This window comes from Festucalex cinctus, chromosome 16 (assembly GCF_051991245.1).
Source record: "Festucalex cinctus isolate MCC-2025b chromosome 16, RoL_Fcin_1.0, whole genome shotgun sequence".
NCBI lineage: Eukaryota > Metazoa > Chordata > Actinopteri > Syngnathiformes > Syngnathidae > Festucalex > Festucalex cinctus.
This window is the reverse complement of record NC_135426.1, coordinates 17,891,078-17,904,600: the sequence shown is the minus strand read 5'-3', so window position 1 is coordinate 17,904,600 and position 13,523 is coordinate 17,891,078. Positions and strand designations below refer to the sequence as shown.

The window sequence follows — 13,523 nt, the reverse complement described above, 5'->3', positions numbered from 1 at the left end:
GATATCCACTACTGTTAAATTATAATTCTTATGTCTAGTAGAAGAGCATTTTTTTTTTTTAATTGTGCAGCTTGTCACGACAGCATTGGCATAGCTACATGAACAAAATTATAAATATACAAAAACAAAAAACAAAACTGTATTATACTGCACCCTGGTGGCCCGGGTGCAAACAACAGGAGGCGCAGCAGCGCATTGTCTTGAACTGAAGCGAAAAATGTGGCAAAAACTTTCAAATTCTATTTAATTCTGTTATTTTGTTTTTATAAAGCACTAAATTGACGGCTATTTTTTATCACTACAATTCTCAGTACAAACATTTTTATTGGCAGGTAGAAACGGATTAATGGCTTTTACATTTATTTGAATGGGGATTTTTTTTTTTTTTTTTTTTTCTTTAGGTCACGGAATGATTTAAACTTACATCCAACTTCTCAACGCGCCGCTGTACTGTATAATGACAATGAAGCTTCTCTGTTGACCACAAGGGGGCAACATTTCACCAAAAACTTATTTAGTGCTGCTAGTCTAGGATATATTTATCTAGGCACAAATATTGATGATTGGTATGGCTAATTAGTATGAGAGGAAATATAATTATTCTATTCTATTCAGGTAACTGGAGTTTCTCCCAATAAAAAAATAGTGACCATTATGTTTTTTGGTCAATTGGAAAACTAAGAGCCATTAGAATAATGCAAGTGGAAAAACAAAACATAACAGGGCTTGATATAGAGTAACTGAATTTAATTGGACATTAATTACAAGGATATACATGGTGTTTCATTGAAACAAGAATGTAACACTGGTGGGCAAAGCCCTCTTTGCCCCTGAGGCCCACAGGTGGTTGACAGACTCCAACTGGGGGTCAGTAAGGGGTACAAGGTGGCTTTTACGTTCTCAGTGGCCTTGACATGTAACAGAAGTTGCACAAAATTGACAGTAGAACATTTCAGTCAGTCTTGACAGATGAACAGTTGAAGCTTTGTCAAATTCCCCAGCGTGGATTTTGTTTTACAGCTACAATGCTTCGTAAAAAAACAAACATATATATATATACAGTTGAACTTAATAGATATATATACATATATATACAGATACAATATCATATAAATATAGTAAAATAGTTTAAATTACATTGATTTCATGGTCTTCCATAAATAGATGTTGGACAACAACACTTTGGTGTTGAGTTAGTGTTGGAAGCACAGTCCGCCGCCGTACGTGCACAAGACTTTTTCTTTTGGTATGTTTGCTTGTCAGCGTGATGTTTTTGTTTTTACGTTTGCAAGTTTGACAGGTGTTTTTACGACCACTGTATATGGTCAAATTCAAAGTATTCTCCCAGGAAGAAAAAAAATATATTTTGGCCACCTCTCCTCAAGTGTGCATGCTACTCCAATATCAGCAGTTCTTAAAGAGTAGTTTTTTTTTGGTTTTTTTTTATCGAGTACAGTGTTGTATGCTATAAAAAGGGAGGTTGTGTTGTCTTTTGCTAATTTCTTTCCCCCCTTTTTTGTGTACAAGGAAAAGTCACAAATACTGGGTACGCGGTGTCAATAGGCCCTCGTCTGTGTATGGAAACAAGTCTGGTTTTCCACCAGTGTGCTGAACAATAAGTGCTTTTCAGTACAGTATACAAACACGCTTTACGGGTATACATTTGGCAAAAAAAATAATAATTCCGATCCGGTTCGCACCGTTGTGTCAGCAGGACTTGTGTGAGCTCACAGCCGCACTTGCGCAAAAAGAAAACCGTACCTGAGTGTCAGCTGCTAATTGTTTTTTCGGTTTCAACTTTCCCGACAACCTCAAACTGTATTTCGTCGTTGCTTTGAGGCACGTTATATTTTTCAACTGCAACAGAACTACAAAAAACAATGCAATTAAGGGTAAGCACGAAGTGAGACGTGGCCCCTTTAGTAAAAAAAAAAAAAAAAAAAGCGAGGAGAAAACCCACCATACTTGTGGTGTGAAAAAACAGCAAACTGTACAAATCCGGGTATACATTCTCTTGGAATGACAGTCTTTTTCTCAGTCAAAACCAAGCATCAAGTCTTTGTTTCAAAACGTGACCTTCCTTAGTTTTTAGACCTCAGTCCAGACCCTTAGTGTCCGTCGGGGTGCTCCTCATTGGCATTATGCACCCAGTCGAGGATGATGAGGCTCATGCTGCCGATCATGACCACGAAGCCGCACAGCAGGAAGGCGGTGGCCTAAGCGAGGGACAAAAAAAAAATTCCAGTTGAGCTTGTTTGCACTTCACATACAAAGGACCAAAGAAAGGAGTTTCGCAAACCTACCCCGATCTTTTGCACGGATTTCATTGACTCCTTCTTCACAAGTTTGATGTAGAAAGCCGAGGGCAAGATGAAGATGAGCATGGCGGCAGCAGATGCACCTGTGTCAGCAAGAATACAGAGATTTAGAATTCAATAATGCTTCTAAATAAAAAAAATTTAACAACTTATTTGAAAAATAGTTATAATGTAGTTGATCTGCCACTCTTTAACCCAAATAAAGTTCAGATACTATAGTAGGCTTTTTTTTTTGCAAATAAAAACATAAAATCAACTGCAGTTGAAATCTTTATTGTGATAATTGAATCTCATAAAAACTCACCAATAAAGCCGAAAATGTCCCTAATGGTGGGCACGAAGATGACCAGGATGTTGGTGCCAGCAAGCAGTCCCACGGTAATGATGGTGTGGCGGATCCAGCTGAACTTGGTCGCGCACAAGAACTGGTTGATGGAGGTACGGATCTGCAGGAAGATGAGATGCGTTCACAGGTGTCCGAAAACTGAACAATTGTTGACGTTTTTTGTTGTTGTTTTTGAACACTTACAGGGAAGAGTACCACGGGGACGGTGAGGGTGACGGCGGTGAGCACGGCCAGGCGAACTATCAGCAGGATCACGTCGAACTTGTAAACTTTGGAGTAAGTGTGCAGCAGCTCGGGCTCCACGTGCACTGCGAGTGAAGGGAGCACAAAAGAGCAAGATTAATTACTATAGTCGACATGGGATTTGAAAAATGTATTTAAAATATGTGAGTACTAAAAGAGAAAAAGAAGAGTATGGAATAAAGAATGGATCATCATGTATTTTGAAATAAGCAAGGTACTCAATAAGCAAGTTTTGCAATGCATTTGAGAGTTTGATGGCGAAAGGCCGCGTTTAATTTTAAATTAAGACTAAATCATTATTTCCATAGATAACACTTTGTTTGGTGACGTGGCGTGAGATTTTAAGCAAGGAAAATACACATTTAGGCTCAATAAAGGTTAGGAAACGTTGCTCTACTACATGCTGTGACATCTCAGCTTTTAGTTCCACAGACATTTCTTCAAGCTGTCTTGTATAACCAGCTTGAGCGTACATGTACTATCCTTCCTTTCCTTTTTTTTTTTTTTTTTTTTTTTCCTTTTATTATTTTTTTGAACATATAAACAGATGAACAGCAGAAATAAAACAGAAAACAACAACAATCAAAAGAGAAGAAAATCCCAATAAAATAATCATACAATCAATCATAACTTACATGTTCAAAAGGGAGTAGGAAGAAGTTAAAAACTTATCTAGTCCTACCCCTTTTACCCAATATATTTAAACTTATTTCATTATTAATGCAATTTTAATTTACTAATTATTAAAAAAATAAAAATAAAAAAAAAATAATAATAAATGATATATATAATCCAAGTTATATATATATATATATATATATATATATATATATATATATATACACATATATACATACATACATACACATATATATATATATATATATATATATATATATATATATATATATATATATATATATATATATATACATATACACATAGTATACGTTGAATAGGAACACAAATATAACAGTGGTTTGGCCGCATCAGGTGGCATTTTTCACATTGTTGCGTAACTCTTGATAATCTGGTTCCACTGTCATACTTGTTTTATTTAATTTGGATTGACGAGGCAGCGACTCCCCTTAAACTTTGGATATTTGGCATTTGGGACGTCGACCTTTTGTACACTTAACCTGGCATTAATTAACTTCCCGTTGACAGCTATTCAAAACATACATTATGTTCTTCAACTCGCGTTTACCCCATTGGACCTATTATACTCGAACCTAGTAGTATTCTAAACGATATTTCAAAATTTAAACAATGACAAGCAACCGGCCAAGTTTGTATTTTTAAAAAATGCACAGTCGAAACTACAGGTCCCAGAATGCATTGTGAACGCTTGCGTAGTTAGCAGCTGAGCGGCTGTTCGCTTTTGTTGGTAAGTCATCCGTTTTCGCTCATGTCGCCCGTTTAATTGGGTTTCAAGACGTAGTTATGACACTGAGTCTTTAGCAATTCATCGCCATTATGTCTTGAAATAGTATCTTGTCGAAAAATACCGGCTACTTAGCTCGCTAGCGTATTAGCTTAGCCGTCGAAACTCCTGTTGACGGTGGCTTTGGAGGGACAAAACGCGGCGCTTTAGCTACTTTTACTATAATTATTACCCGTAGTCAAAATCATTATTTAATGGATAATTGTCTTTGACTCCTTTCATTAGGTAACTATTGCAGTAATTGTAGTTTAATTTGTACACACTACAGCAGTAGACCACCTGGCTTATAAGGATAACGAGGTTTCCAAGGTGAAAAAGTTGACACGTTCCAATGAGAGAGAGAGAAAGTATTTTCTTAAGGTATTCTGTGTCCTTAAGAGCTGAGTTATATCGAAAACAGCCCATTATTCTTATGTAACTATTTCAAATTGAATTTGTTGTTTTATAGATTGAAGAAATGTGATCAATTTGCCAATTCAAATCAAATTTTGTCTGTATTAGCTAATCTGTTGCCAGTACTCGGGTTCAGCCCGTTGTAGCAACTCACCGTTGAAGGTCAGGTATCCGAAGAGGGCTGCCAAGAGGTACATGATGAACATAGCCAGGAAGGACACGTTGGCGACTCCTTGCATCCTTCTCTGGGAACGGCTGTGCGGACGGGAGGGAAAGGGCCATGTTTCAACCAATTTTTGAAAACAAGAACAAATCGACCTGTGTGGTTAGATAAGGGAACAGCTGCGTTTTTTGCTACTCAACGTGAAAAAAACTTACTCTTTGAGCTCCTCGTACATGGGCAGGATAGCTGGGTGGCACACAAAGGCGAAGGTCAGGATGGGAACAGCGTAAACAGTCTAGGGAGGTGGGAACAAAAAGCATGTTAAAAATTCCAGTCTTATAAGTGTTGAAATAGGTTTACTTGTTATTAACTTTTTTTTTTTTTTTTTTTTTTACCTGAGAGTTGAAGACAAAGTATTTGGGTGTGCAGGCATCACTGTAATCCACTGCGGTGTCGTTGTTGTGAGACACAGTGGCGTTGGGGAGTTTACTAGATGTGTTGTTCGCAGCGTGGACATCTTCAGGAAGTGGGCATGGGATCTGGAACTTCTTGATGATCACCTGCAGGAGCAAGTCATTGTTTAAGGTATGACTCGTGCGTTACGGTTCAAAGCCAATTTGTGATTAACACTGGTAAATCATTCTTGTTTATGGGCTTTCCAGTGTGGAAACGGCGCATTTTCTACTCACCACAATGAGGAAGAACACCATGCAGAGGAGGGACAGGCCACTCGTGTATCCAAGGTAACCTAATGAGAAGCACAGTCTATTTTAAAAAAACTAAACAAAACAAAAAAACTGCAGAATGCTCGCTTTGTTTTATTAGTATGGTGATACTTACCTAAGTTCCTGAGCAGCGAGAGGGGCAGAATAATGAAGAGTGACACAAGCAGCACCAAGTAGTCTCCATTAGTGTACCATTCACTGGAAAAGACAACACAATTTGCACCAATATTAGTTGATTTTATCCAACTCATTGACACTGAAAAAGGTAATATGTTACGTAATTATTGTGGCTGTAGGAGAAGGTACATAAAAACATATTTTAATCATTAAACAAAACGGTAATGCACTAAATCGTTAAATATAACTAAACTGTACTTAGGCAACAATTCTTTCACACACCATCATAGGCACACTAAGAAACACTACTCTGATGTATGCACAAATGCATCTACCGGCAAAAATAACGTATCCATCATCCACTGCGGGAGAGGTGCGAGGCAAGGTCACGCTGAGCCAGCCAATCCCACGCACACAGATACACACGCCCTTGTCTCCATGCGGCACCAGCTGCAGATGACTAAAAGGGCCCTTTCAAGGACTAACTTGGAAAGACTCTCCCCCCCCCCCCCCACTAGCCATACGCCTCGTCACCTTAAAGTGCACACAAGCTTTTCTTCACCTTTGATTGACACTTAGCAGTAATGTAGAAATGAACTAGCTATTTAATGTAGCAAAGTGACTTAATTTAAAAAATATATCTAAAAGTGACAGTAAATAACAATTTTATTTTAAAAACACATAATACATAGCCAGTAGTGTTCATATGTGCTATTTGTCCATTCATTAGGCCTTAATATTGAAGTAAGTGTGAATTAGAAAAGTGAATTTTGTGCACTCGAGTAATTCATAACCACTGTGTTGACGTGGTCTAATAATTTCACCTAGTAGGCCAATAAAAAACACTTTTGCCACTTTTTTTTTTTTTAAAGCTTGAGAAACACAGGTGCATTATAATAATATTAAAACTTCATTTTTGCATTGAAAACGTACTCACCCATTGCTTCCTGCAAAAGCCTGAATGACAATGGGCAGCTCGTACTTGACGATGTAGAGGTAGCTTGACATTGCTGAAACGACAAAAATAAAGCGTTTTTGTTTTTTTATTAGTTTAGCCTTCAAGTGAGAGGATTCCAAGACAGATTTAGCGTTGTGCAAATATTTGCCACATGTTTGGCTTTCCCTGGAATTGGCACATGCTTGCAGAGTGACTCAAGTTATTACTGGAAGCGGCTGCCTTTCCCCCACTTCTTTTTCCTTTACACGATCAAGACAGTAGTGATGCTCACCTCCGATATTCTGCATGGTGATGGAGCAGGAAGCGGCCAGTTTCCCGGGCATGCCGAAGGCTTTGTAGCCCAGTTGCTCATACACCAGCGCACCTTGAGAGGCAATGGGAAGGGGCGGAGTTAAAACCGCGGTCAGGATGTAACATCTGGATTGTGAACTGCGGACTCACCTCCTTCATTGGCTGTCTTCAGCAGCAAATGCACAGAATATAACGAGAAGATGGTGACTGACACAAGGAGGATGCTGTAAATAGAAAGGAATATTTAGTATGTTTGGGTACAAATGAGTTTTATATCTATTTTAGTGACTTTTGCGTGACTTGGTCTCATTCTTTATTTTTTACTTCGGCGTCAGCACAGATTTTGAGGATGGCGAGAGTGTGTCATATTAGCAAGTTGCATCTTCCTGTATTGGAATTCTCCGAGGACTGTCGGGGTATTAATAGGATATGGAAATTAATCTGCAGGTCACTTGAGAGGCAGAACTCCCGACTGGCATGTGACCATCTTTAGATTGTGCATAGGGGTGGAACATTTCTAGTAAATTTCCATGGTGAATTATGGAAATGTACCCAACATCAATACAAAAATACATAACTCTCCTTGTCCATATATGAGCACATTCCAGTACCTTATTTTCTCCATTTTTTTTCCACTTTACTCAAGTGGCAACATGTCTAAAGCTTTTGCGTATGGCGCACTTTCACTCACAACACAAAGTAAAAAAAAAAACCCCAAAACTAACCAACTGCTAGTAACTCGGAAAACTCTTTTGCAATTCCTAAGAACAGTGTAGTTTAATTAACTTTTTAGTACACTATATTTGCATTTAATCTTGAACTCGTTTAGTGCCATTGACGGCTATACACGTCAAAGTAGGGCTGTGCAATTCATTGAAATTCAATTATAATTTCAATTATTACACTCCACAATTACAATATCAGCATAATCACAAAGTAAAAAGATTATTGAGTTGTTTAAATTTATACATTTGCGCCCTTTTTTAAAATTTTAAAATAACTAATTTGATCAATTTTGTTTCATCCAATAGGAATTTGCATAAATAGTGTTTCAAATAATTTTAGTTGTCTTAATATTTTTTTATGTTTAAAAATTTTCTTGTTTTGTACCAAAAATAAACAAAATATTGCCCTACTGCACAGTGCATATGCTGCACTCCAACTTTCACGTTTTTGCCAACATAAATAAATATATATTATTTTAAATTCTGTTTGGTCCAAATTACCAAAACTTAATTATAGTGTTTCTATTTTTTTTTAAATTTGGTCCTAATATTTTTAAACGCTTAAACATTTTCTTGTTTTGCGCCAAAACATAAATAACCATTTGAATTATCATGATTTCAACTATTGCCAAAATAATCCTGATTATTATTTTTCCCCATAATCGAGCAACCCTACGTCAAAGATCCATTTTTACTGGGCTGGCAGTGAATGAGTTACGAACTGTTTGTTTTAGGTTCAATTTTGGTTCCATCCTGTAATTAGTGTTCAACAAGCACTGTACTGAAATACATTCCGCCAAGTCATTCACTGCCATCTCTCCAAGTTGGCACTGCAAATGTGGCATCTTTCACATTCAATGACAGTGAATGATGAAAGGATTTTGAAAATTACCCAGATTTTGCAACCGCATTTGTACCTCCTGTTATATAGCACGCGTTATCCTATTGCATCAGCCGCTTTTTGTAATCCCCGCTGTGTACAGAAGCACGCCCCGATAGATGGCTGCCTTTACTCAGCCGCATTAGTACTGCTCAAGTTGAGGCCACTCCCTTTGATTGCAAAAAAATTCACGCACCCGGGAAATGACATGCAACTTCTCCCTGATTGTTCGAGTACAAAATGACATGTCTCAACACTGCGTTTCCTCTATTTTATCTAGTGCAAACATGATAGTAATATTTGTACACTGACTGTTGCATTGATCTGCCGCTCAGGGTCATGCACACTGGGGAAAAAAGCACCTGCAATGCACTGAGCTGTGACCTTTTACAAAAACTGTTATTTAAAAAAAAAAAAAAAAAAAAGGAAGTCGTGGCAAGTGTATGTTCCTACTTTTGATGGCAAAGAGAGTCCATAAAGGTCATCTACTCACACAAATAGCGCAATGCCAGTGTTGGCCATGGCGTAGGACAGACCCAAGATGCCACTTCCCATGATGGCGTTGCCCAGGTTGAAGACGGACATGCCAAAGGAGGCATTTCCTTGGTGCTGTGTAAGGAAAACAAACTCTCAAAATTAGAAGGGAAAAAAAAACATGTGGACTTTTTACTTTTCACATCAAATGAGTCTTACATATTCTGTCTCATATTTCTTCTTGCCAGGGTTTTTGTCCGGGAGGAAGTTTTCACTCTCTGGATCTAAGTCTGCGTATTGCCTTTAAAGGGCACACCCCAAAAAAAAAAAAAAAAGACATTTAGCGTCATTTACGCTGACACCTGTATTTGATTTATTTTTGTGTTTGGAAGTATTCCTCACTCATTCAGTGGGACCTTCCTCGGGCACTCTGCGTAGTCGTTGCTGTTGGTGCTGCTGTCGTCTTCTTCACGAGGCAAACGGCTCATCTCGGTTTGTTTCATGCTGCAAGGGAAGAAATGACTCATTTGATTCCAATCATGTGCACCACAGGCCTGAGAATAATCAATATTATAGTGTGCCCGCTCACTGCTGGGTCATGTGACTTATCAGCGAAGGGAGGGGGGGAGGAGGAAGAGCGCGGGGGAGGGGGTGAGTTGACGCACCGGCAGTGGAAAAATACCAGACCGGCATCTGAGTCCACCCGACATCACCTCAGCCCCTCTTATAGACGCTCAATGACAAAAAGCCGCATTGTAGATTTTGCGCAAAATTCTTTGGAAGCATTTTTAAAAAAAAATGTAAAAAAAAAGTATCAGGGTGTGTCTAAGTCATTTCAACACATAATCAGGAGTCAAATTACAATGTGGTGACTAAACCTATAAGGTTAATTTCATTTTAAAAATAGGCCAATTTATACAGTATATTAATTAATAAAATACACATTTGTGCATCCAACCCAAGTAGGCCACAAATTGCGTGCCCAGATCATTTAAATCGCATTATGTGTAATGACTGACTCCAATGGAAACAATGGCACGTGTTGTCCGTTTATGGGCATGGCCCTCGTCTCGCTCTTTTTTTTTTTTTTTTTTTCTTTCCAACCACTTGAACCCTGATGCAACATCACACTGATTTCCCCCTTAACATGTATCTAATAATATGTATTAAGTCATATCTGCAGTGTATGTCATCATTTTTAACACCGCATTGACGTCTTATTATTTATTCATTTGTTCCGAGGCTGACCCAGTAATACATAAGAGGCATTCAAATGGAAATATTCTAATTTTCCCGACCGGTTTAATTCAAAATGACACCAAAATGATGCCTTTAAGTTAAATAATAATAATAATGACTTTAAAGTTAATTATAAACATCTGACTTTTAACCATTGTCTTCCTTCCCGTCAAGAGCATGACATGCCGGCATTCTTACCTTTTGAAAAGATGTGGCTGGGTGCCAGTAAAATCCCTTTTAAAAAAAAAATCCGGTGAATTTGATTGGAATGATCACACAAAAAAAGACTCCAAGAGCTGTCTGATCCTTGGAAATAAATTAAATAAAACTGAAGATGTTAGGTTATAATCAGAAAATTTGATGGACAACACAAATTAAATAATTCAAATAGTAAAATTTACTATTAAAATACAGACTGATGTGTAAAACTGAGGTTTTCTTAGGTCAAAATGAACCAAAATAACCCCCAAAATCGATGCGCACAGAAAAAGGATGAGTGTTCTGCTAAAGCGAGGGATGTGGACTCACCCTTTTATAAAGCATTGCATCAGCCACGAAACAGTGGAGGAGGTGGTCGGGTGAGGGCGAGTGAGGGAAAAAAGGAGGGGCGACTGCACTCGGAAGGAGGAGGGAGAGAGGAGGCATTTTACGCACGGCCTGTGACGTCGGTTCTGTATACAAACAGAACACACTGTGACCTGTATACACTCCCCTTTTGGCAAACGACAGGAATGTTGTAGTGCACTTTAACACAATGGCATTCATGTGTTTAAATCATGGGGAAAAAAATGTTGAATAAGAACACAGGTATCCAATTTTTTATTTTTTATTTTTTTATTTAATTAGAATGTTCATAAACCTAACCCTAACCCTAGTCAGTAGGCGGAATTCAATTCCAAAAAATGAGAATTAGGTTACATTCCCCCCCTGATAGATTAGCCCCATATTAAAAGTAAGGACTGACCCAAGAGGCCGGGGTGGCTGTCGGTCCACATTAGGTCTGCAAGCGTGGCGCTTCAAAGCAGACCTCCCAGTCAGAAGCAGATTAGGCACAAACGCTGTCATGTGACGTCGGTCATCCTGATCCTCATTCACACACTCTCTTCTGCTCCTCTTGAGTCTCGGGTGTCTGGAAAGCTTCCACAGCCCGGATAGACTGTACTGTGTATTTTGCCAATGTAATTATTTGTCTCTTAATGTTCAAAGGTTGCGCATTTTTTTCTGTACACAATTTTTTTTGCTACATGCAGTAACAACGGATCACGATACAGATTATAGAACAAATTAACTTTGCTCTGAGCCCCAAGAATGATGTTGAAATGATGACACAATGTCCTGTGCTGTGACACCCCTCTGCGCAGTTCCGTACTGTATATTACAGGAACCCTTACCACATCGGAAAGGTTTGTTCCCCTCCTCGAGTAGTAAAATAGTAAACAGTTGAAAACGTGTTAATTATTTACATGTTACACCCGTGATGCACAATTTGGTCATGGAAAACGGCATGGCAAAGCAAATATGATCAAGATGATCCACAAGCACAATTCTGTCCCTTGCAGCTATTATTAATTTTATAGCCCACAAATGTGTCTGCTTGCTGTGTAAAGGGCTTTGTTTGGGACTTTATCTCTCCGACCCAGTACAACAACTAAGTCGGATAAAAAAAAAAATTAAAAAAAAAGAGGAGCAGGGTTAAGACCACTTGGTACCGCTACCCTTTCACCCACATATCAAAATATCAACAGGTGAGAGTTGATAACAAAGCAGTAAAAGTGAGTGAAAGTCAAACGCTCTTCCACCCGTGCAGATTTTACTACTTCCTTTTTCATCAACTCTGCTGTTCTTTTTGTGACTGATCCCTTGCGAGCAATACAAGTGCCGCGTCTGCACCTTTGAGCTAATAATGCTGACGTTCTCTCCCTGGCGAAGTTTATTAACAAACATTTTAGCGAAATGTCGCATGGATGCAAATGATCATGCGGAAGCCGTGACGGGGATAAGGAATGCCTTCAGTCCGCTGGCGCACAACAATGCGGCTCAACTGACTTATGGGTGTGCCCTGGGCTTTGCATTGTCATTAGCTTCAAAGCATTTCCACAATAGGGAGACGAATGACGCTCATCATGTTGAGGAGTCTCTGGACTTGTACTGTGGAACAGAAACTTGTGAACAGTCTCGTGTAAAACACATGTACACAATATTGACCAGATAGATACAAACAAATGTACGAAGCATGTTAGCTTATAAGCAAACTTAGCTTGTAGCAAATGTGTGTGACGTCATGCATGCTGAGATCACGTCTGATCAACTGCTGAAAGGAGGCTGACTGTCCTCTTTCATCTAAAAACTGCTTCAAACATCAAAGCGTATGTAGGGATGGAAGAATGTTGATTTGTTGTGATTGTATTGTATTGGTGTTAATGTTTTATATGTTTTTTTTTTTTGTCTTTCTGTAAAGCGCTTTGTGACAGTTCAGGCTGTTTGAAAGCGCTATATAAATAAACTTGAGTTGAGTTGAGTTGAGTTACTGCGGCATCAAACTGCATAATAACCACTATGCAACTAATAGTGGACGTGACCCAGAATGTAATGCGTGCGTCACGAGAGGTAAATATAATGACTTCACTCTACTCTTAACACAGAACTAGACAATATAATAATAACTGTTAATATTTGGAACCTTTCTAACAAACATTGTTTATTTTATTAAGTGAAAATGTGTGTGATTCCCTCCCCTAGTGCTTGAAGTAGCGAATTAGCTACTGGGTGTTAGCCTACATGCTAAGCTGAACACACCACTGTTAGCTAGCGGGGATTCAATGCAAGGCAATGCAGCTTTATTTATATAGCGATATCGTGATAATTATCGAATCGTGAACTTTATATCGTGATAAAGTATCGTGATTTTTGGATATCGTTGCATCCCTAGTACCTAATGGTGTGGCTCATGAGTGTGTGTTCATTTTGCTTTGATTAGCCTCACAGCCAATCACTTCCTGCGATGCAATTACGTTGCATAACTACGCTGAGCCGATAAATACTTCCTGGAATATCGTCTCTCTCTCTCCCACTAAGACCCCCCTGCTGTATCAGCACAGATCACTTTATCACCACCATCCCAATAACACAACACCAGCACACCAGCCCGGACTGTAATGCATTCTCTTTCGAGCACAAGACGAGGGATTTTCTTGCTCTTCAACCTTA

General features: G+C 38.7%; 2 protein-coding genes across 4 annotated transcripts in view; one reads left to right on the top strand and one right to left on the bottom strand.

Moving 5' to 3' along the window:
* Positions 1-732: 732 nt before the first annotated feature.
* slc38a2 (solute carrier family 38 member 2) lies at positions 733-10,873 on the bottom strand. Its single transcript, XM_077501406.1, has 16 exons — positions 10,515-10,873; positions 9,480-9,581; positions 9,297-9,378; positions 9,097-9,212; positions 7,149-7,222; positions 6,979-7,071; positions 6,687-6,759; positions 5,748-5,830; positions 5,597-5,655; positions 5,303-5,467; positions 5,123-5,202; positions 4,899-4,999; positions 2,848-2,972; positions 2,623-2,764; positions 2,304-2,401; positions 733-2,216 (listed from the first exon to the last, which is right to left on the bottom strand). Exons 2-16 carry the CDS (start codon positions 9,578-9,580, stop codon positions 2,109-2,111), a joined length of 1,500 nt encoding a protein of 499 aa, XP_077357532.1. The 5' UTR covers position 9,581; positions 10,515-10,873; the 3' UTR covers positions 733-2,108.
* The window catches only part of osgep (O-sialoglycoprotein endopeptidase), a 103,792-nt gene continuing 94,490 nt past the window's right edge, over positions 4,222-13,523 (top strand). The window contains exons 1-3 of one of the 3 annotated variants that reach the window (XM_077501392.1): positions 4,222-4,294; positions 5,416-5,492; positions 5,570-5,650. The gene's annotated coding sequence lies outside the window, so the exon portion shown is untranslated. Of the gene's footprint in view, positions 4,295-4,351; positions 4,577-5,355; positions 5,493-5,569; positions 5,651-13,523 lie in introns of those variants that run through there. The other 2 variants (XM_077501394.1, XM_077501393.1) reach the window with 2 other exon arrangements.

Excerpts from the sequence above, each read along its gene's own strand:
- slc38a2 (XM_077501406.1), bottom strand. The coding sequence starts at position 9,580 with ATGAAACAAACCGAGATGAGCCGTTTGCCTCGTGAAGAAGACGACAGC. Across the intron at positions 5,831-6,686 it reads GCTTTTGCAGGAAGCAATGG|TGAATGGTACACTAATGGAG; the intron begins GTGAGTACGTTT and ends TGTCTTTTCCAG. Across the intron at positions 5,203-5,302 it reads ACTTTGTCTTCAACTCTCAG|ACTGTTTACGCTGTTCCCAT; the intron begins GTAAAAAAAAAA and ends CCACCTCCCTAG.